Source organism: Idiotropiscis lumnitzeri, chromosome 4, assembly GCF_059441095.1.
Source record: "Idiotropiscis lumnitzeri isolate Australia: NSW breed Sydney's pygmy pipehorse chromosome 4, RoL_Ilum_1.0, whole genome shotgun sequence".
Taxonomy (NCBI): Eukaryota; Metazoa; Chordata; class Actinopteri; order Syngnathiformes; family Syngnathidae; genus Idiotropiscis; species Idiotropiscis lumnitzeri.
In genome coordinates this window covers 24138840-24163556 of record NC_142394.1, presented here as the reverse complement: position 1 = coordinate 24163556, position 24717 = coordinate 24138840, and the positions used below count along the sequence as shown (strand labels likewise).

General features: G+C 41.7%; 1 protein-coding gene across 2 annotated transcripts; it reads left to right on the top strand.

The window, feature by feature from the left end:
* The first annotated feature begins 13695 nt into the window (after positions 1-13695).
* On the top strand, positions 13696-24696 carry slc25a48 (solute carrier family 25 member 48). Of its 2 annotated transcripts, none has more exons than XM_088294113.1 (7): positions 13696-13768; positions 20382-20425; positions 20509-20580; positions 20991-21246; positions 22555-22872; positions 23453-23586; positions 24023-24696. In XM_088294113.1, exons 3-7 carry the CDS (start codon positions 20542-20544, stop codon positions 24125-24127), a joined length of 852 nt encoding a protein of 283 aa, XP_088150239.1. In that variant the 5' UTR covers positions 13696-13768; positions 20382-20425; positions 20509-20541; the 3' UTR covers positions 24128-24696. The 2 variants fall into 2 exon arrangements, with proteins under 2 accessions (XP_088150239.1, XP_088150238.1); XM_088294112.1 differs by lacking the exon at positions 13696-13768 and adding an exon at positions 19389-19575.
* Positions 24697-24717: the final 21 nt, after the last annotated feature.

Below are 24717 nucleotides of genomic sequence, written 5' to 3'. Positions count from 1 at the left end.
CTCCCGCCGCCGTCCATCACCTTTGTCTCAAACGGCAATGCGACGCGTTCCGGATGGGACGTCGTCAAGGTGAACCTCCTTTTGACACCCCCCCCCTTCTCATTTTGCGCCCTTCTCCCCACGTATCAGCGGCGTGTGGCCGTCCACAAATCAATGTGAGAGTCTCCGCAATGCGACGCGTGCACAAACCACAGCGGCACCTTCGCCTTCCTTGTCGACCGTTTCGACCCTTTGAACGCTGGCGGCCATCTTGAGCAAAAACACATTTGCGTCATCAAAGGCGTTGTGCGTCTGTATGTGGCGCTACCTTTGCGTTCCCGAGGGAGTTGAGTGTAGGGCTAAAATGAGACCTCACAAACTGTTGCTCACGACTTCAACAACACAATGACGCTTCTGAAATAACGTTCAATCACTAATTTAGGGCGTTAAAGAACGACTTAATTATGCTGACACCGTATTGTATGGCGGCTTTAGCCGAATCTTTAACGGCGGCTCCAGCGGTAGTAGCGCTAGCAAATGCAAGTAGCGCTCAAATTCCGCATACAGGCTGGCGAGAACCGTCAGATTGCTTTTCAAAGGCAGATGACTCCGCAAACTTTGAAGCTGACAGCCTGAAAAGTTGCCGTTTCAAAATGATCACTTTTTAAACAAGGAAGTTTACTCAGGTGTATTGTTTTAGCTGGCAAAATTGCTACAGTCGTTCGAACGTCGCTTCATCTCATACACCAAAATTTATCCGGAGAGATTATTTATGTTAATTTTCACGGGTGTATCTCATGACCCCAAAAAAAAAAATATTTTTTAATTTTTTCCGATGACCCCATTATTCAATAGAATTTTATCTAGGACATCCGAATAGCAAAATATCAATGGCTGCAGCCCTAGTTGAGTGTACTGCATTCTAATTTTTCAAAGCATGTGACCAAGGAAGTTTTTCTTGGCTGTCCAAATTTTAATGTGCAAAATTTCTGGTGACAAGAAATTTTTTTTTCTTTGCGACCTTGAATGCATTCGCTAATTTCGCAAATCTTCGCCGCTCAGTGGGATACGGTTTTTGCTGCGTGTGATTGGGCTGGGGTGTATGTTTGGGTGACAAGCTAGGGTTTGAGTGTGTGTGCATTTAAGTTTTTGGTGTGAGCTCGGCATTCAGGGTTAAGTCACCCCGGCTGAAAAGCAAGCCCCGTCGTCTGTTCGGCCAATCGTCTGCACCTCTTAAGTTTACGCTGGAACATTTGTCATGTGCCGGTGTTGACCTTAAACGACCAGCAGAGGTCACATGCGCACACACACGCCGAGTGAACGCGAGCAAAAAGTTATTGTGCAGTCAATAAAAGGCGTTGAGCGGCGCACACCAAGACTCTCGCCATTTAACCTGTCACAACCGCTTTAGCTGAATCGAAATAAAGCCCGGGCGGAGGCGGCGGCGGCGGCGGCGCGTGGACTCGGGTGTAGCTGCAGCGTGACACTGGCAGCTCGCCGCCTCCATCGCCGTCTTCGCCACTTTTAGTTAAGCATCCCTCCGACATATTGCAGGTTCTGCCTGGCCGTCTCCACTACCTGGCAGGACAATGGCAACGACCCTGACGAATATGTGTTTTCAGCAATACTTCATATTCTGACATCATATATTAATATTAAAAAGTGCAATATTGTCGCGTGACATAACGCTGGGCAATGAATCGAAATTCACTACCAGCCCAGGTGAAATGAATTTACTTTTTGACTTCTATACCCGTCAATGGCAGTGAATGAGTTAATCGAAATTCAATCACGATTACGATTATTACACTCAACGATTACAAAATTGGCATAATTTAAAAAATATATCAATTATTATATACAGAATATATATAAAACATTATTAAAATTCCATACTCATTTCATGTCTAATACTATAGCGAGTACACTCGAGTTTAAAATTTGAGTGTTACAATGGTTCTGTGGCAATTTATTTGTGTATCGCGCACAAACTCCAATGCACTAAGGCAGCCCTTTTTTTTAATTATTTTAAAATAACTACATTTTGTTAGGTCCACAAGGAATAATTATTGCAGAATTATAGTGTTTCTTTTTGGTTTTGTAACCCCGGGAAAAAAAAATCATTGTTTTTAATTTTATTTTTCATTTTTTTTATCATAATCAAGCAGTCCTAGCATCACATCATGATGTGACATTGTACGAAGACATCTTGATGTAACAAGTAGCATCATAGCGTAACATTAAAAAAAAAAAAAATACAGTTTGTTATATCACCATTTACCACTAGATGGCAGACTTGTCTTAGATGCACTTGCGCCATGTCTACAATTATTTTGGGATTTGGGATTTAATTTTGATGTTTGAGAGCCTGTTGCACTGGGGGAAAAAAACTGCGAGTATGTGGTTATTTTTTTGATTGTTCCAACCCTTAATTGTGGAAGGCTGGATCTTTCATACATGCATTGAAGTTAAACCTATTCAGGAACTAAATCGATTGGTTCCATAAAAAACAGACAAATCCATGCATTTGGGCCATATTTGGTGTGACGTCATATCGGATGATATAGTGTGTCATCATCTTGGCATATCATGACACCATGACATTGACATTGACACGCCCCTCCGCAACATTCGAGAAGAAAACCAAAGCGCTGGCATTAAAGAAATATTTGAATGAGTCTTTCATCAGCACATTCGGTCAGCGAAACACGGTAAGATATGAAGGAACGCGGTGATCGTGTTAGCTGAATCCAGAAGCGTGTCACGTACGTTGAGATTGAAAAATAGTCACGCATTGGCGAGCTTCCCCCTCGTGATCAATAACGCACTTGTCCCTTTCTCCGTCGTCATCCTCGTCGCGGTCTTCGCTCCTTCGTCACGTGCTGGCATCGCGGCCAACGCTAGTTTATTGCTCAGCCGGCTGGCAAATTTATTTTTCCAATTTACTCGTCTGCGCCGCTTCCAAACTTCGATTGTGTGTGCGCATGTGTGTGAGGGTGTGTGCACGGGTGCCCGCAGCTCAGCAAATGGAAATTGATCGGCGACGCATCTTGTTAATTGTTTTCTGATCAGCAGGCGTTACCAACCTCAGCTCTCTTACAAATCTTGTTACCATGGTGATATGTTACCAATTTCTGAATACTGTTACGCAACCGAGTCACCGCTACATGAAGATAGAGAAATACAGATACCGATTATTAGTAGGCCGACAACCGATATTTGGAGCTGATATTTAATTTGGGTGACCGGGAAAATATTGGTTTAACATTTTTAAACTCTTTGTTGAAATGCCTTTAGGCATTTTTATGAAACCACTTTTCAGATTTGCAACTGTTTTTTTTTTTTTTTTAAGTTTTCCAAAACTTCAATTTACAGCGTCCTCCATAATTACGCTTTTGCCCGCTGGCTAATGTTTGATTGTTTTCAAAACTCAAAGTGGAATTGTCTTTATTTTATATTGACTTTTAGTGTAAAAATGATGTTGTAGGTGGAGTCACTCGCATCTCAAAGCATTAATGTATCTAACAACGACGAGCTGTGTCAACACCACAGACTTTTTCTGAAAGGCCCACATGAATACATTCCGGCGGTCGTTCGGTAAAGTCTGTGTAAAAGGGGGCTGGAGTTTCACACGGGCATGCAGCAGTGAGGCTTGAATGTTTGATGAGGACACGGCGGAGGCATTTCCCCGCCCGCAGGAGACAAATAGCGAGCAAACGCGGGCGGAGTGAAGCCGACGGGCGCTCAGGTGTGTCAGCCCCGCTAAAGCGACCTGATGAGTGGTGTCAGCTCCGCTTCCGCGCCGCATCCGTTTTGGTCCCTCGCCACGCGACGCGCTCCCTTGCGTCCTCGCAGCCAACGCATCCTGGCTCGTCCCTCGCTAACCTCGCTTTCCCTGCGCTTCCTTTGCGTTACCTTCTTGTCGGGGCGATGCGGCCTGAAAAGAAATCACTGTTTTTTGTTTTTTTTTACTAGAAAATCTGATTTGAGATTGTAGATGTATTACACCGCGTTCCCTCACCCCCACGCCTTCTCCCTGTCGCGTATAGAAGAAGTAAATGACAATTCATGCCCAAGTTTTGCTTCTTTATTTTTTCCTGTACTGAGATTTGCTTAATTTCTATTGATACAAGTTTTTTTTCCCGTCTAACCTAACCCAGCTGCCTTCAGGTGAAAGCCAGACTACGCCCTAAACTGATCGCCGGTGCCTAAATCTGCCGCCAATGGGGTGGTGCTCGCCGCATATTGCACAAAGCGGGCTTCATACGTAGTCATACTCAAAAAATTAGCGTAATACGCACCAGGCAATTAGAATCTTAACGTGCATCTAGAGTCCGATGTAACGGGGAAAAGTCAGTCACTTTTCCAAATAAGATATTTTTGGGCCTCAAGTAATAAATACTGTATACCAGAAGTACTACAAGATCCGTCCAATGTGCCCCGCGGACCGGTCGTCGGGTACCACTGACTTACATTTCAAAAAACACTTATAAATGTGCCTAAATACTATATGAGCCGTAAAAGTCAATGTAGTCTCTACTACCACCACTGGACAACAATCTATCTTCACCACAGTTAGTACTAAAACTAAAGGACAACAATCTACCCACAACACAGTCTCTACTACCCCTACTGGTCAACAATCTACTCACGACGTAGACTCTACTACCCCTACTGGTCAACAATCTACTCACGACGTAGACTCTACTACCCCTACTGGACAGCAACGTACCTTCACCACAGTTTCTACTAACGCCAAAGGACAACAATCTACTCACAACACAGTCTCTACTACCCCTACTGGTCAACAATCTACTCACGACGTAGACTCTACTACAACTACTGGCCAACAATTTACCTACACCAATGTCTACAATCATTAATGGCCAACAATCTACCCAATACACAGTCGCTGCTACCACTACTGGCCAACAATCTAGACACAAATCATTCTCGACTACCACTAACAAACAACAATCTTCGCACAACACAGTTTCTACTACAACTACCAGTTAACAAGGACTCCTATTACACAATCACAATTACCACTTTCTCCTCCATGTTTTCTCCTCTCACAATCCTTCACTCTACACTCTTTTTTTCCTCTCATCACGCTAACACGCTACATGTGTCGGCCATGTTGGAATGCGGTCATCAGTGGAGTCACGCCGACGCACTCCCCGGGCGATGACCTTTTCAAGCCGTCAATCAAAGTGACAGAGGGCAGATTGTCAAGCCCACATGATTTTGACTGACAGGCCTTCTTCCAGCCTGTGGTTACCGCGGTAACCATCTTTCCGTCCGTCCGTGCTTCCGCCCAGTCCGTTGGGGTTGTCACTCGAAGATACGGGAAGTGAGCAGGAGTGAGCGGACGCCGGAGGAGTACGACAGTTACCGCAGCAACCGGAGACGGTGAGGTCTGCGAGGTGGCACTTGGAGGGGAAGACGATGGCAAGGTTTGCGCTTTTGCAGCCAAACTACTTCCTATCCGCGGGGTGGGAAAAAAGAAGCAGAAAAGAGGACGAGACGAGGAGGAGGAGGAAGAGGAAATGCAGTCAGGCTGAGTGATGATGGAGCCGCGGAGCAGATGAACATCTCTGAGGGGACGACCGCTCCATCAATCATACGCCGTAAATCTTCAACATCCATCAGCATCTTCAGCATCCATCTCACTGATGGCCAGCATCGAGACAGGCCCTTCGGGGGAGGCGGAGGGTGAGACAGAGAGAGAATTGGGAGAAAGCAAGGGTCAGCCGGAAAGCGGAGGAGCGTGACCGATAAGGGAGGAGACAAAGAGAAAGAAAGTGGATGATGGACAGAGTGAGGTGGAGGGAGAAAGTTGGATGGAGAAAGAAAGGGAGAGAGAGAGAGGCAGTAGGGGGAAAAAAGGGGTGAGAGAGAGAAAGAAAAACGGGGAAAAGCTTGAGAGACAGTGCAACAGAGACCAAGCGATGAAAGAAAATTAGGGGAGCGCGAAAGTGAGAGAAGAAAAGGAGGAGAAAGAGCGGGTGAGATAGGGAGAGACGATGAGGGAGAGAGCAGGAGAGAAAAGCTAGAGATGAAGAGAGAATGGAAGGGGGAGAGTAAAGAGGGGAGGGACAGAAAGCGAGAGGGGAAGGTGAGAGGCAACGACAGAAAGAACGAGGGCGAGAGAGGAAGAAAATGGACGTGTCAGCGAGAGACAGAAAGACAAAGCGAGAGAGAGGAAGGGAGCGAGGCCTCCATCGCCAGGACCATTGAGCACTTTTTATCGATAGAACTGCAGCAGCCATACTCGTGCGCACACACACGCACACGCACGTTCACAGCAATTAGGCGAGTGGAGGCAGCCTGGCCTGAGGCAGCGAGTGCTTAAGGGAGGAAAGCGAGAGGGACTTTTTTTTTTTTTTTGCACTGTGCTGCTGACAAAACTTGCCACTTTTTACACTCACCAGTCGGCTATTGCGCCATTGTCGGGGTGGGGGGGGAGTGAAATCTATGAATACATAAATAAGCTTCTCTGATGCCCTCGCAGTTGGGCAAGGAGAGCCAGTGTTGTCTTTTATCAAATGGGACAAACAGGTAAATACAATATAAAATATATGAAACGCTTCCTGTATCACTTACATAAATACATGAATCTGAGTTACTGCACATGACACGATGACTTGAGTTTTTGTTTACTACTCTGCCTGGGTTAGTGCCGAGTAGCTTTCGTTACCATGACAACGACTCGACGACACAATGACTCGGGCATTGCAACTAGGCTTCAGAAAGTTGCGCTAATAAGATTGTGCGAAAACAATTATTATTTTTTTTTCATTAATTTTAAAAAATAAGCGCACACCCGTGAAGGCGCGTACCAGGTGGACGACCTATTCACCGCACCACACAAACACGACAAAAGAGCACATTCACGTTCCGTGTACGTCGCTAAAGTGCACTTTTGTCATGTGACGCAAGATTCCCATTGCCGTCACGTGACTAAGTAACATGAATTCATGCGTGTGTGGGTGTGTGCAGGTTGCTGTGTGGAGCTAACATGAATATTTCAAGACTATTTTGAAGACGCTTGGCTTTCATTGGGCACCAACCAAATAATGATTTTGATCGCGACCGAAAAACACGTGTGCATCAACTGGTGAGTGGTGAACGTGCTCTGGGGCCTCGTCGACCACATTTTTGGGAGCCACCGCTGGCAAAAAGTGAGATGGGGATTATTTTCCAAAGATGCACTGCTCCAGTGGTGTCAATTACTCAGCTCGGAATGATTCATGGTAGTCCTTTGTCCTCCTCTTCCTCCTTGTAGTTTTCCTTTTCAACACCCTTCTTTTCCTCCCCTGCTTTGTTTCTCCTCACACTCATCTTCCTCTTCCTCATCCCATTGTAACAAATTCCTCCTAAACCTTCTCAACCTCTTCCTCACCTTCTCTACTCGTCATACATTTTTCAAAGAACGCCTCATGTGTGGAGCGCCTCAAGGCTCCATACTAGGTCCGGTCTTGTTTTCCTTTCATATGTTGCCACTCCGCTCAATTTTTAGGAAATATCCACTTTTTTTCATTGTTTTAAGACGTTTGTTAAGTCAGAGATATTTTTGTAATATTTCCCACTTCCACATCTTCCTCCTCCTCCTCACCTGCTTCCCTTTTCCACACACTCAACCCTTCTTCCTCACTTCTACTCAACACACCTCCTCTCCCTCACCCTTTTCTTCCTGCCCACCCTCCCAAAATGTCGCCCTTCTTTCCCCAACCTCCTTCTTCCGGACCATGGTCTTGCTCACTTTCTGAAGGACCCGAGGAAGATAAGAGTGACCTCATGGTGCGTGTGTGTCAGGTCGATGTCATCAGTGAAGTCTTTGACCTTTGAGGTTTCCACGTGAAAACAAGTGAGCTCACTTCCAGTGTGACGGACACACGTCCAGTCCGCTCGCTCACTCACTCACTCACGCGTCATCCGCCAAAAGCCTCAGGAACACACACACCCCCCCACACACACACACAACCAAAAAAAAAAAAACTTTCAATTCCCATCCCGTCCAGTGAATAAAAAAGATGCACGAATGCTAATGATGAGGTAATGAATGCTTGCGTTCACCAGACACGATGTTGTCCTTCCGATGCTACTCACCAAGAAGTACAAAGCAATCCCGCCAGCTGAAGTACGAGTAACCCGATTTATTTTTGCGGAAATCGGAACTGCAAAATTAAATTCTTAAAAAAGACAAACACAAAAATTCATTTGAATTTGTATTTGTCATTTGCACTGAATACTTTCTGAGGATTCCAACAGCCAAACAAATGGGGACTTTTTTTTGCCACCCCGCCCCTCTATGTTTAAAAAAGTACTTTAGGTCATCTGAGGCAACAACAAGTTGCCGAAAACAGGCGAGCGCACCTTCGGCAGATGCTCGGGGAGCTTCAGGATCTCCCACACTGCCTTGCGGCCGCCCCCATGCCCGCCCGGACCGCAAATTCCCCGACAAGTGTGTGTTCAACTGTCACTACACAAAGTAGGATAAAGAACAAATAATGACAAAAACAGCCCAAAACTGAACAAAAACAAGTAACATTAAAACAACACAAATAATCCAAAACAACGCAAAACACAACGAAATATGGCACAAAAGCAAAACAAAAAGAGAAAGAATAAACACAAAAAAAAACACAAATACAAGTTAATATTTCCAAAAGTCCACAAAGCAACACAGAAACACACAAAAAAACAAAAAAAACGCACAAATCATCACACAAAGAAAACAAAAACACACAAAAAACTCAGAAATACAAAAAATTAAGCACAGACAAACGATAGGCCACACGAATATCCAAACACAAGATAAAACCACACCAAAAAATAAATAACATCACACGCACACGCTCGTAATATCCTCGTCCTCATCATCATCATCACATGCGATGGAAATAAAAAACGCGAGCGTCGATGTCGCAAACGAAATGGAGGCGAGCGTGACGTCGACGACCCCGCGGGCAAAGTTCACCGACTGACGACTCAACTTGTCACCGCGGTGAAGGTCACCGCTTTTCAAGCGTGGCGTCAAGATGACCTCAAGCGCAAACAAACCCAAAAAAGGGGGAGGGGGGAATTGGTCATGTGGGTGAGTGCAAATGTCAAGCGTCACGCGCGTCACCTCAAGATGTCGCGGCGCCCGCCTGACAATCACACGAGTCGGCTAGAGGACGGCCGACTCGATTGGTAGCCCTCATCTCGGCTCATGTGTGATGTTCATGATGTCATCAATGTTGCCTGACAGCGCCTCCTACTGTAAAAAATTTGAATAAAGCCCACGAGCAAATGGGAACAGGTCACATGATGACAAGTGAGCTCAGCCAATCACAAGCTGGAGTCAAGTCGGGAATGGAAAAGACAATAACAACTAAGAGACAAGTAGACACAAAACGCTCATAGCGAACAGCCAATGTTAAAATTTGGGAGCTAGCTTTTTTTTAAATGGCCAAAATCAGCCATTTTTTTATTATTTTTTTTCACACCACCCCAAAATGAGAAAAAATAAATAAATAAATAAAAGAAAACCAAAACTAACAAAAAAAGCAAACAAAAAAATATATAAAAATCGATCGATTTGTTGTAAAGTCAAACAAATACAAAAAAAATTAAATGATCTGTCAGTAAATATTTTTTGTTGCAAGTGTTAAAGATCCATCCAGCTAGGATGAACCATTTTTAAACCAAGCTGAATTTGTGTTTGTTGTTTGTTTTTTTAATCAGAAAAATTATATTAGCTTGCATTTTTAATTTTATCAATTCGTTTTCGAGAAATCAATACAAAATCAATACCGCCGACCAGAAATAAGCATCATGGCCACGCCCCCTCCCATCCCGCCGTGTCTTGGTGGGAGTCACCGGAGGGACAGATTACAATTTGTCCATTCAAAGTCATTGTAAACACGTCGCATGGGCGTGCCAATTCAGAGGAAATCTCCCCCAATTCACTGCAGTCTTTTTGGGGGAGCGAATTTTAGTCCTGATGAATTTTTACATGCATTCCAATTCGGTACGTGCCAATGTTCATCCCTAGCCCGTGACCCTTTCAAGGAACAATAAAAAGTTATATTATACAGTATATATATTCTTTACGTAATTAGAATTCAATTTACTAAATCGGCCTCAAGATTTCATTTCGGTCAGGCCCTAGTACAAATATTTCACTAACAAAACACATAAAACATGCAAATAAAAACAACGTTACGTCGCTTCAAATGCGAAATACGTTTGTCTTTGTTGCCGTTTAGCCTTTGGCCAGTGCACAGACAAAAAGCAACGTTTTCTATTTTCTTTGAGAGACAAGCTAGCGGCGAGCGACACGGCGTCAACATATTTAGCACCCGGCTGACATGCGTGTCCGCGCGCACGCCGGCGCCACAGGACAGGCGGCCTATTGGCTATAGCGACTGTCACTCCACATTAAGCGCGCTCACCCTCAACGTGGCCGGAGGCCGAGCCTGCTTTACATAAGCACGGATGAGTTATAAAGTGCAAACAAGCAGAAAGTTTACCGTCAACCAACCACCACAAACATATACGACTGACGCCAACTAGCTACCTTAGCAAAATGGTACCGTTAACTCGGTCGGAGCACGAATCGGTGCTGACTTGATTTGAGTTGCAAATTGGCCGTCGTAAAAATAAAAAAAAATAAAAAACGCCAGATCAGGATGGTCTGATTCAAGTCAGAACGGCGGATGAAATGTGTACGTTTGAGAGTGATCATCAGTAGCGTTTAAGTGTGGATTGCAATATTTGACGCTTAGCTTCGTGCTAACTTGTAGCTGACACAATTTTAAATGTGGCTAATTTTAACTGAGCACAACGCACCAAAAATTCTGTGTGCCACGCCAGGTGATATTACGAATTGTAATCGGCGGGTTAAATGGCGAGCGCGGCGTCACGTCAGATAGCTTCTGCTCGCTGATCGAAGTCGTTTGTCTCATTTCTGTGTGTTTGTTTTACTTGTGTGTGTCATTTCTGTGTGTGAGCGTGTGTTTGTTAATTGGCAATGTGTGTCTTGGCAATTTTTCTCATGTGTGTTCAATTGACTGTGTTGTGTGTGGGTGCGTGTGTATGTCTGTGTGCGTGTGCGTCATTTGGGATCTTGTCTCATAAATGTGTCGTTAAGTGACTGCGTGTACCTTTATTTGTGTGTCTTTTGTATGTTTGCGCCATTTGCATTATCTTGTCATTAGTGTTGACTTTGTGTGTGTGCGTGTGTAATTAGTGTGATTTTGAAATGAGTGTTTTTGTCTCTGTGATTGTATTATTTGTCTCTTGTGTGTTAGTGAAATTTGCGTGCATTTATCATATGTATATATTCGAGTAATTTGCTCAAACTTTTTCTATGTATGTGTGTTCTTTGTATGTTAACGTGTATGTGAGTGTTTGTTTAATTTGTGTTAGTATGCATTTTTATCATTTGTGTGTTAGTATCCTTCTAATGTTGGTTCCATCAGTGTTTTTCTGCGTGTTTGTGGGTGTGAATGTGCGTGAGTGTATCTTGTGACAATGTGTTGTTGATGTCTATATATATGTGTTTGTTAGGGTCCATTTTGTGTGTGTGGGTGTGTGTGAGTGTTTTCATCATTTGTGTGTTTGTTTGTTTGCGTGTTGCACACATGAGCAGTTCCTTTGTCGGCTGCACATTAATCATACAGAGCACACACAAGCTTGTGCAGATGGGAGTGTTGTACCTTTGAGTGAGTGTGTGTGTGTGTGTGTCCATCGTCTATCACAGAATTCCTGGTCTTCTTCTTCTTCTTGTTGTTTAGGAATTCCGTGAGCTTCCAGGATCCGTGACACGCATGCAGCCAGGTGCTTCTTCCTAATGGGAAAGGTGACATTGACAAGTCAGGACAAAAGAGAGAGAAAAGGGTTTCACAAAATCGTTGGATGGGTGGATGGTTTAAAAAAAAAAAAAAAAAAAAAGGAATTACGACCAAAGTGTAGTAACGGTGCCCCCTGGTGGAACTTTTTTGATCCACCACATTGTACATTTTCGCCTCCACAATTTTAAAGTGTTAAGAAGCTTCGTGTTCTCGTTCCCAGGCACACAATTTACATTTAATAAACAGCGAGATGAGCAAATATTAATTTAGTTGCTTAAATTGACACCTGGCGGGTGGACTTTCATACAACACATTAAAATAAGACTTTTACCCCCAAAAAAACAAGAAAACAAAACACTTACCTCATCGGAAGAATTAAATATCGCTCTCTCTTGCTAGCTTGCCACTATACCTACCTTGCAAGATATCCAATAACGTATGCTCATGACATTAATAACTATTTAAAACACATTCACGTGTATTTTCGCCGGCATTTGGCTGCATAAAAGAGAAAACAATTAATACCTGCTCCAGTGTAGTCATGTTGGCCCTTTGCTTCTTCGAAATTGGTGAGCAGCATTTTGTTTGGTAGCAGCGCCATCTAGTGGACAAATGCTGAATGCTCCTTCCTGAGTGTATCAGTCTTGGGAGATATCGGGTGACTGTCATTAGTGTGTTTTGTAATAGTGACTCCATTTGTAGGTCATTTGTATGATATGAGTATGTGAATATGTGTGCACGTTTCATTAGTGTGTTAACTTTTGTTTGTGTGAGTGTCATTTGTGTGATCGCGTGCCTTTGTGTCATTCGTGTGTGCCAGTTCTGTAATCATTTATCATGAGTGTGTCATTTGTGTTTGTGCTCTGTAATTTGTGTGCATGTATGTCTGTTTTTGGTGTTTGTGTTTTTTTTAACTGTGTTTTTGTCTCATTTGTTTGTGTTTTTGTCAAATGTGGTTGCGTCATGTGTGTTTGCCACACAAGACAAAAAAAATTAACTCTACTCAACCAGAAACCAAAGCGAGAGGAATAATGGATGCAAACTGAATGCGTCTCACTCACTCGAAATCCGGTGTACATTTTTTTTTATCAGAACAGGAGGCACAAGAATCCCTGACAACAACAATTTTGCTTTGACATTGCATATTTTCACAGATATTTCTGATTTGAAAGATCAAAATAGAACAAACTCCTCTGGAATTTTACCACCAAAACTAAACTGGTCCAAGATCAGTGTGTGTTCACTTAGCATGAAATATGGAACTCATTCTCATGACAACAGGATCCACAAAAATCAATATAATGTAAATAGAAGAAAATTTGACCATTGAAAAAGTTTCAAATTTACAAAATCGCCACCAAAATGCAATCTGGTTTGTTCGCTGTATTTTTTTGTTGTTTTTTTTTGCATCTGTTTTATTTAAAAGCCTGATGAGATTTCTGATTGTCATTATTTTTCCATGCAAGTGAGTTCAAAGCACTTTTTTTGATTTCATGGTGAACACTTGCAGACATGTCTCCGTTTCCACTTAACACGCACGAACAATCAGAATCGCCCTCAAAACACAAAGTCCACCGCATATCCTCTCAAAAATAAAATGTTATTTACATTGCGGTGGCGTGTGCGATAACGAACCCGCTATCTGCCTCAGGTTGCATGTTGTTATCATACGCTCACGTGGTGCAGATGTACAGATGTTCTCTCTCAATATCACGCACGTTTTGGGTGTTTTTTGGGGAACATTGATGTTGCCACGGCAACATATGCACGCCTTGCTTGTCAATTGCACCTGGGCCTGGCAGCCAATCAGATGTCAGAGCCAAGCACTCAAGAGGGCTTCGACATTTGTGCTGATGCTTAATGTCGGGCAAAAGTACATGCACTTGTGTGAAAGGTGACAAAGATGACGCTCAAAGGAGGAGTTCTGTTTCAACTGCTACACTAAAGTAAGAGTTAAAAGCCAATTATAAAATTATAAATAAAATATTAAATTATACAGCATCACACGATTTTGATAACTTGGCACAATGAATAAAAACTTTTTCAGACGTTTAATTAGGAACACCCTCCATTCAAAAAGGGTTGTCAGTTCATGTTCATTTTTATTTATTTATATTACATTCTTCCTTATTTATTATCTTGTCTTCAAACAAAAACACCAGCAAACAGTGGGATTTTTTTTTGATTCGGCATTTTGTTATAGGAAATAAATAATGAAAATATTTCTGACCGCTACAAACAACCCCCCCCCCAAAAAAAAAATTATAATAATAAATCGAGCTGTGTTCCACGAGCAAATACTTTTAAAAAAGCGAACAACTGTGAGCAATTTTTTTTTGCTTTTGCTTTTTTTAAGCGACCTACTTTTACATCCTCACAAGCACAACACTACACAAAAGCACTGGGACACTTTCAGAAAATGAACGAAATGTGGACTAAATGTTTGGAGTGAAATGTGAAGGTATTGACAAATGTATAGGACGCGAAAGGAAAATATGCAGAAAAGATTAGGACACTTTCAGGATGTGGGAAAGTAATTGAACGAAAGTATTGGAACACGGATAGGATGTAAAAAGTGAAAACAAAAATGTGGGCGAAAGTATTGGGACGTTGGGAAATGAAACGTGGAAATTGGGAAGAAATGATTGGAACACTTACAGGACGTGAAGTAAATGTTAACAAAAGTTTGGGGACACTGCGATCTGCTGGCAACCAGTTCAAAGTGTATCCCCGCGAAGACAAACCGGAAGTGAAACGTGAATCAAAGTTATACAAAAGCATTGAGATTCCACCCGGAAGTAAAAAAGTAGAGACAATATGTGAATGAAAACGGATTGGCACAAGGGATAAGATTTTCTTTCTTTTCTTTTTAAACATTGCTTTATATCCTCATTCATAAGAGTTGTCAGTATTTACTTCTCCATACAGTATTTGTACTATTATTGCTGAACCAAGCGTTTTAAATAAACCACTGAATTGAATTACAGTATCAAATGTATCTGCGTGTGCGTGTGTTTCTAGAAATAGCACGCAGCATATCATCGTTCAGCGGAGTATGATTTATGTTAATAAGTAGACTGGACAGCACGGCTCAGCGCACTGCGAGGGAATGGGGGACGTGTTATGGAAGTAAAATGTTTACTTGTTGAAATGAGACGCACGCACGCGCGCGCGCACACAAATGTGGGTCATAGTTACCATGTTTTTACCACCTGAAAGTCATCTGAAGGCTGCTGTGAGCATTGTGAAACTCTCACATACAGCCGCTAAATATGTTGGTCAAAATACCATTTACATTGGATGGCATAGAGCATAGGTGTCAAACTGTGGCCCACGGGCCAAATTTGGCCCACAGTGTAATTATATTTGGCCCGTGAGGCTATTGCCAAATGACTACTATACCATTTTACATTCTATATGATAATAGTAACATTCAAAATGTTAATAGTAATTTTAAAAGCTATACATTGTATTGTATTAATAAAACCACTTATAATAAAAAAATCTGAATTTAAATTGTTTTAAAAAAATTAAATGCTGGCCTGCGGCTTTGTTCAAGTTTTACTTTTTGGCCGACTGTGTATTTGAGTTTGACACCCTTGGTATAGAGGAAAAAAAGGTTCATAATGTAGCATTGCTCATCAGTCTCGTGAAGGGATGTGCGCATTTTTTTTCCCTCTGTGTGGCACATTCTGAAAGATTTTAATGTATTAATCACTGGCTGTCAAAGTTTAAGCATGAATTTTGGAGATTAATTTAAATTCTGTCATGCACTAAAAATAATAAACTCAGTTAACTCAGTTGTATTTACTTCCTGTAGCAGCTGACCTCTGCTCACTTTGCAGTCAAACTTAGAGAAGAGTTACTGTCGCAAAGACGGACTTTTAGATCGTTTTACTTTAAAAATTTGCTCAACTGCTCATTGGAGAAATCCAAAATAATTTGCACACTTTGTGGAGCGAAATTCAAATACCATTTTAGTTTACGTCTTTGGTGCATTGTTCAACTGTTTTTCCAGTATTTTACAGGAAAAGAATCCTATTCAAAGGTCCAAAAAAAAGCTATTCGAACAGTCTGAGTAGAAATACAGTTTTATTTTTTTTTCCAAATTAATTCCAAGATTTTACACAAGTAAATACCAGAAAAAATTGCAATTGAAAAAGACGATTAATTGTGATCTACTATGTACATTTTTGTGATTAATTAGTTTAAAAATGTTAATCGCTTGACACTATTAATCAGTCAATCAACCAATTGTATATCGTTTATTTTTGTCTGCTATTTTGATAAACTGGCATTATAAAATGGGATATTGGAACTACTTAATGATTTTTCACAATATTCGGACGGCTGGGTCTTGTTTCCGTTATAAAGTCACCCCTGCATTGAACAGCACCCGAATCCCATCTTTACACTCAGAACCAAGAGCAATCTGCAGTAATAAGGCCACTTTTTTAATAATAATATTCCCTTTATTAGTCCCACAATGGGGAAATTCGAGATTCGAACCCAGGCCTCCTGGGGAGACTGGGTCCTGAATGCGGCGCCTTAGACCACTCGGCCATCCTTTAAAGCTGTTACGAATCATTCTTGATGAATGTTGCTTCAAAAAATCAAGTATCCACTATGAAGAGAAATGTTATACTCTTTGAGTTGTAAACAGTTGAATTGAATCTTTCTACAGCTTGGCCTCTCACCCAAAATCATTCCTAATCGTGTCCACATTAACAAGCGAGCACCGAATGAATCAGTTACTTATTTTACTTTTCGCCAAAACGGCTTCATAGTCCAACAAATGAAAAATCCAGCGCGATCAAAATGGTAGATGATAAATGGAGTGCACTTAAGTAGCACTTTAGCTACATCATATGCTAAGCTAGCCTGCAATCTATGGTCCGATTAGCGTCCAAGTTGCCAAATATCCCTCGTATGCTGCTGTGATGGCGTGACACGCCAGCAATGATATCACAACGACAAAGTTGACTCACTGCCAAGATGGGCTTCATCGACTGATTGCTCAGCAGTTGAGTGTAATGGTCCTTAGCTAGCTAAATAATCCCATACACATGCTAACGTCAAACGCAGAGCACTTTCATGCACTCCCCATGTACGTACGGTAGCGCGTACGTCAATCTGAGACGCGAGTGGCATCCAAACATGCCTCTGTGACAAAACACGTGATAAAAAAACTTTAGCCTTACTCAAAACCCCCAATTGTGATTTAGCATTCGATTTCAGTGGGAAATTCTCATCTCAGTCTAATGAACGTGTTTCAACAAGCTTCTAAGTATTGAGCTATGGAACTGGTCCATCATGACCGTTTCAATTCCTCGCGTGTGTTACTTTTTGGTGATAATCCAGAACCAGGGCCAATATTTAGCATTTTGTCGACAATCGGCATCAGTCTTTGTAATAACTTTCAACGCAGATAAATTTAAAGATGCTTTATTTTGGCTTAAACTCTCTCTCACTCTCTCTCTCTCTCTCTCTCTCTTTGCTGTGCTGGTGGCCCTGCCTGCAGAAGCAGAGTGTTTCTATTTTCCAGGACCGAAAAAAGCTTTAACATGTTGTAAATCACTAAAGTTGTTTCATAAATTTAATGAATAAAAATGCGCTTAAAGGCATTTAAATGAACTCAAGTTTTGTAGTTTTTGTTTTTCAAGATTTTGACACCATTCTCCCTTTTTTTCAACGAAAGAATATCGGTTTGAAATGTCGGTTAGTGGTCTCCATGACTACTAATAATCGGTATTGGTATCGGCCCTTTAAAAAAAAAAAAGTTTACTCAGTCTATCACCAGTCATGATACAATAGACACGTCCAATCATTTTTGTGTTGATCTGTAAAACCCGAGTTATTTTTTCTCCCTAACTTTGTACGGGGCTTTACTGAATGAGTTTCAGAAGAATCCCTAAACACTAAACGTTTCATCAAGATACACGCGTTGGCCAAATTGGGTACTTATTCATACTTCATTTTCACTCATCTGTTATTGAGTACTTTTGGCTGCTTTGTTTTTCTGGAACTTTCTATCCAAGCGTGACGTTTGTTTGCTATCAAGCGCTTATCTCGGGAGGTGCGGATGCGCTTGAGCAGTTAACCCAAACTGAGCTGAAACATTAACTTCAGAAATGGCAAAGGTACGAAAACGCAAGTACAAGCGAGGATGCGTGTGTAAATAAAACAATTCCAACTTTGATATGGTCACAAAATTCAAGACATCTTGAGAAGGATATGTCACATTCCCCATAATCCTGAATATTTAAAGTAAAATTCTTCCATTTAAGAGATGTTTGCCATATTTATCTTCTGGTTCCACATTTGGCAACACAAATTCAAAGCATTCCAATTGAACAATATTCAAAATATTTTGGACATTGTGGAAATTCTTCCACACTTTACCGGAATTCTCAAATTTTCACCCTTCATAAAATAAATAAATAAATAAATAAATTAATTAATTAATTAAAAATCTGCAATTCTGGATTCTTGGGTTGGGGGTCCGCCCGTGACGGCCACCAACCTTTAACGTCAAAGTCATGTTTGTGCTGATAAGCGACATAATATTTAACATACTGGAAGTCACATCGGTGGAAGCTCCGCCCATGCGCAGCCTCAATTGAAAAGTGAGCAAAATGCATGCGTTGAGAAATCGATTTGTGGAAGAGAACAACGAGTGCTAGGGGGCGCTAACGCACATAAATATTGATTCAAATTGTAGAAATGAACTTTGAACTCTCATACAGCAAAACATCACTTTGGACGTTTCATCACAACAATGAATGTTTGGACCAAAAAAGAAAATGCCTTGAACTTCTTATTCAATAGTTTTTATATGTTTCGGTTTGCTGATTACTGGTTAATATTTCAAATCAACTTTAAATTTGAATTAAGGGATCTAATTGACGCAAAAGCAGAAATGCAAACACTGACGAGACAAACAAATTTGCTCTGCATTTGACTTTGTCTGGCTTGTGTAATGATCTCTCACTTGGTTTTGTTTTGCTTCTATTTGTCCACATGAAACAGGCCGATGGGGTCAGAATGAAGAAAAACAAAAAACAAAAAATCTGTCTAAATAAAAACAAAAATAGCCTTTATTAACTTCAGATTATAATGAAAATAAAAAATAATTGAACAATATGTATTTTGTTACCCTTTTGTTACCCTCAGACCAATAGATGTTCCTATTCTTTTGACCACCGTATTTGGCTCCACAAGAGTGTCTAAATATTAGGAACGTCTCTCAGTGTGACGTAGTCCACTGGATCAAGCAATAATTAACACATTGTCCAATTAATACCTCTTTATTTTCATTTTTAAAAATTACATTTTCATACAGGATCACAGTACATAATCATAATTAGATAATATGATATAAATTTTAAAAAAATAGATACATATTTTTGTGCTGGCTTACCTTCCTCATGGCTCATTTGCGTATCGCGCGTCGATTGGCTGGCAGCTTGTCACAGCTGGCGTCCGATTGGCTGGCAGGCGCCTGGCTCGCGCTCTCATTGGCTGCCGGCCCGGCCGAGCAGCTGTGCGCTTTGTAATCAAATCGTGGTGATGCCTCTCGCTGGACTCACAACACAAACATACACACGCGAAGACCTGCGAACTCTGCAAACTCGTGTATTACTTTGCGGGAGCGTGTGCGCGTGTGCTTTTGCATGAAGTTTGAAGCGTGAAGAGGTAAAAATGACTTCCAAGGGCTTCCGGATGGACGATTTTCTTGCTGGATGGGTCGGAGGTCAGTGGATGACACTTCCTTGTGTGCGCGTGTACGCGAGCGTGTGCCCGTGCGTGTTTTGCTCAAAAATATTAAGGACACACCATACACGAAAATGATGCAGACTACTGTATTTTCATCATCAGTTTGTGTGTGTGTGTGTGCGTGTGGTGTAAGTGTGTACGCGCGTGTGAAAGAGTCAGTAATCTATTATTTTGAGTTCATGTGTGTGTTTGTGTATGCATAGTGCCCCCAAAATTAGGAACACCCCTTTGTGATAAATTTGAGTGTGTCACGGGTGTGTCGTTTGTTTGCGTATTTGTAAAACGTGTGTGTTTGATATACTTGTAATTGTGTGAGAGTACTCTATTCAGACACATGAAAAGGTAAAAAAAAATATTGGTGACACGTTGAAATAATTTGTGTGTGCGGATATCATTACTTGTTTATTTTATTTACTCGTTGGTATTTGTCCCAATCTGCATCATACAAAAGTGTTTCTAATATTTGGAAGTGGTGAAATAAGGTGCCATAATAACGCAAAATTTGCATGAGTGGTCTGTAAGAGTGCCCTTGCACTGTTGTTGTTGCAAGCTTGAGGTCAAGTGGGGCCTTCCCGAAATAACTTGAATGTCAAATATAAACTTCATTTGCTCATCAAACATGTTCATAAACAATTAATGGAAGGAAATGTAAAAAAAAAAAGTTATCGAGCTAGTTGTTGGCGCTTAAGAGTTAAGTCCAAATAATCATATCGTTTGTTATATTTTACCTCATTTCTGATGAGTTCTATTCATGTGTGTGTGCGTGTTTGTGTGTGTCTGCAGGAGCTTCTAGTGTGGTGGTGGGACATCCTCTGGACACTGTCAAGGTTAAAAAAATAAAATAAAATTCAAAAATAAAACTGAATAAAATCCTGCGCTAGTGCTAACTGTAAGACTTCGGATTTGGCAGACACGACTGCAGGCGGGGAAAGGCGACCAGAACATGATAGACTGCATCATCACCATCTACAGGAAAGAGACGGTATGACAACGACATGACCCATCTTCGTCAGAAACTTTTCGCAAGTCGTAACGTTTGAAGAGTTTTTTAGTGAAAGGATTAAAATGAGTCCATCTAACTATTTTTTATCAAGTGTTTTAGTCAGCTTTTGCATTTGAGCTCTTCATTTGTGTCAAGTATCGTCCAATACAGCGGTATTGGGTATTAAATGTATTTATTTAATTTGACTAATAAATAATTTCTTCATTAATTTCAACGTCAAATTTAAGTACGTGTTTGAAAATAATTTTCTTATTAGCCACTATTTATTACATTAGCCATCTTCCCTTACAAATTGTTTAGATAAATTGTGCGCAATATATATATTTTCATGTACTTTTCATTGTGAATTCCGCCCTAAGAACTGTGTGTGTATGTTGTGTTGCCGTCAGACGCGGGGCTTCTTCAAAGGCATGTCCTTCCCCCTGGCCACCATCACGGCGTACAACTCACTGGTGTTCGGCTTCTTCAGCAACGCCCAACGCCTCATCTGCAAGCGTCGCTACGGCGACGAGCACCACCCCGCCAACCTGAGCGACGTGGCGGTTGCCAGCATGCTGACTGGCTTGGTGTCGGTGGGCCTGGGCGCCCCCATCGACCTGGTCAAGATTCGCCTGCAGATGCAAACGCACACGGCCGTGCTGGCAGGTAATTTGTGTTTACGTGACGTAAAAATTAAAAATCTGAAAAAATGGACAATTGTTATTCATAGGACAGTAATGTATTTATATGCATAAAAAATATGAATATGTAAAGCAGCAACTATTGCCGACATAACTACACATGTTTTATATAGTTTATATAAGCATTTGAGAAATGGAGTATACATTAAAAAAAATCATGAACAAAATTCTTTAGTATGAATACAAAAAGTTTGAAGACGAAAAGCGCATCATTAAACAAAATTTTTCCCATTAAAATGAATGGAAATTCTTGTCATCTGTTACAGTTTACTCCTCAGAAAGTAGCAAATAATGTTGCCGCGTCTTTTTAATGAGGAAAAATATTGTAATATTTTTTAAAAACAAATATTTTTAAAATTGACATTAAGAATGAATCGGATTTTGTCCCACTGCATCAATTCAACGATGTGCCACCGGGGGGCAGCATTGACAGTTCTCAACTCCTCTCAGATAAAAAAAAAAATATACGACCGAGTAATCGGCCAAACAACTCTTCGTATCTCGAGGCACCGCTGTACAACATACGCATTTGGATGTAAAGCGGCAAGAATAGTCAGCAGCAATCCAAGTTTTGGCTGCAGCAGGCAGCCAGAAGAACGCTTTGGTAAATTTAAAACAGATTTCCTCATCTCAAGGATTTTTGTGGTCTGGAAAGACACATGAAAGCACTTAAAGCTGTCAAAATTGGCATCAGTGTGGTGAGTGTTGTGCATGTGGTGCGAATTTTAATATATATTTTTTTTGTTTTATGGGAGGGAGGAGTTGGGATATTTTGGATGGGGAATGCCAGATGGCTGTGAGCTGGCCGGCTGAGATGGCATGTCATGGAGCAGTTTTAAGTTTTGCAGACGTGGTTGCGATCTCAACGCGCACGTGTCACTGGCTGCTGTTCCATGCGCGCGCACCAGAGCTTATCTGTAAAGTTTTTACTTGAAATGAACTTTTCATATCATCGCGGGGAATTGTTAATGAGTAAACACCTTTTCCAGTTACTGTGTGAAACATTGATGATCTTGTTTCGCTTTATGGCACGGGAGTGGTGTGCAAAATATCATATAAGGCCAATGGAATATTTCTTTTCTTTTTTTTTTTTTTTTTTTTTGGGGGCAAATCTTCCTGAAATTGCTTGATTGAAATCAAAATGTAAAACACCTGAATTCAATTCTGCATATGTTGAGGTCTTTCTTCTATTTTTCCCTCCTTCAATCCCAAAATGAAGCATGTCGTGAAAGAAAATGTTTTGTTGTTTTTTTTTTTTTTTTCGTGTGTTCAGAGAGTTTCCAGTTGGCGGGCGGCGTTTCTCACAACATGGCGGCCGCCGCGGCAGCACCGGCGGGCGTGCGCTCCTTGCACGTTTCCAACGGCGGCTGCGGCGGCGCTGTGTACCGTGGGCCGCTCCATTGCATCGGCAGTGTGTTGCGACGCGAGGGCCTTCCAGGCCTCTACCGCGGGGGCGGGGCCATGCTCCTCAGGGACATACCCGGCTACGCCCTTTACTTCGTGCCCTACGCCGTCTTCTGCGACCTCCTCAAAGCAGACGGCGCCATGACACCGCACCCTTGCGCCATCTGGCTGGCCGGTGGTCTCGCAGGTCAGAAATATGAATTATTATCTGACCAAAATACTTTGAGTCAGTTTTGAGTTTGTGCTTGCTTGAGATTAAATTATTTGGCATTGTCTTGCTTCAGTAACATTCATGACAGGACACTTCAACAGCAAATATAATTGATAAAGACACAAACGATATTCAAGACACAGAACACTTGAAAGAGAAATAATCCACATGAAAAGATGAGTGACAATACAAACACAAACGCTCGTGGACTGAAGTTAATTGAAGGCGGCGATTGCAGATGGTCTGTCACATGACTGGACATCATTTTGGACTTTTGCGACTTCGCCTTTTGCTCTCAAGTAGACTTTGCACAAGCGCAGTTTGTTTGTTTGCTTCTTTTTGGGGGCTTTTCAATATCGGCTCACGTGTCGTCCGGTCGGTCGTCATCTGGAATCCATTTTGCCAGACAAACCACGTGGCGTCTTGCTCTGTTTACCCAAAAGACAAAAACATGGTCTATTTTAACGAATGTTTGGACTTTGCGGCGCATTTACTCAGAAATGCACTTTGACACGCTCGTGAATGACTCCAAAGCATTTGATTTATATTTTTGCAGGTTCCATTTCCTGGGTGACAGCCACGCCCGCCGACGTGGTGAAGAGTCGCCTGCAGGCGGATGCTCACCTGCACAGGAAGTACAACGGTGTCCTTCACTGCATCCTGCACAGCTACAAGACAGAAGGAGTGCAGGTGAGCTCGTGAGCGCCCTCTGTTGGACGCTGCCATCAGCGCATTCAATGCCATGTGACACGTTAACGACCGCCTGTTGAATTTCCTGGAAGATGTTGGCCGACTAAGTGGTTTTCTCGGCTTTCAGCCACAAACATATTCATGGAAATGGATTGTAAACTGTTTAACTCCAAGTGTGCCCACTTTGAACAGATTAGAGTTTTAACACTTGGCGCGGACAAGACTTTATCTCCTCACGTTCACGTGTTTTAACAGTTAAACACTGGATGTGAACTGTTTTAATAATAATTTAATATTATTTTATATTAATTAATTCTTATAAACAAAACCTGGTGTGATCAAATTTAGCTCAAGTTTTAACAGCATGTGCGAATGTTTCTTTAAATTTTATCCCTCATTGAACGCAATGGGCGTGTTTGTGTGTGCGCGTACGCAGGTGTTCTTCCGCGGAGCATCGGTGAACGCCATCCGAGGCTTCCCCATGAGCGCCACCATGTTCCTGGGCTACGAGCTCTCGCTGCAGTTCTTCCAAAGCTTTTAAGGGCAAAGCTGTTGTGGCGGCGGCGCTTCTTGCCGTTGATTTCGTGTGGTTTGCGTCGTTGATGAGAGTTCAACAGTCACTCATGCGCGTCAGTTGAGCTTGGTGCTAAAGGGAACAAGCTAGGCTAGGCTAGGCTAGGCTAGGCTAGCTTTAGCATACATCCCCGTGCAATTAGCAGATTAGTTACACACCTTTAAAGTTTTTTTATTTTTTTTTCAACGTCTCTGTATGACAAGCGCTAACTTTTGTTACATTACAGACCCACAAACGACAAGAAGAACTTTAATTTGGACATTAGTTATTTGAGAAAATGTCTTCATAATGTAAATGTTTTTTTTCTTATATTAAGAAAAGTGTATTATATTCATATTCATGCATGATATGTTACTAGCGCAACTGTATAGCCTGAAATACCAAATATACTGTGTATATGAAACTAATCGGTTACATTGAATCAGGTGTATTCCAACATAAATCACTAGTTTGTTTCGTTATGATGTCTTTGTTGCTTTGATAACGTGCAAACTGCCATTCCAGTGTCTTTGTACTCAAATAAAAATCCATCTTTTATAAAATGTGCGTTTTTCTCC

Coding starts and splice junctions, on each gene's coding strand:
- slc25a48 (XM_088294112.1), top strand. CDS start 19,524: ATGACTTCCAAGGGCTTCCGGATGGACGATTTTCTTGCTGGATGGGTC. Junction 21,247..22,554: donor GCACACGGCCGTGCTGGCAG/GTAATTTGTGTT, acceptor TCGTGTGTTCAG/AGAGTTTCCAGTTGGCGGGC. Junction 22,873..23,452: donor GCTGGCCGGTGGTCTCGCAG/GTCAGAAATATG, acceptor ATATTTTTGCAG/GTTCCATTTCCTGGGTGACA.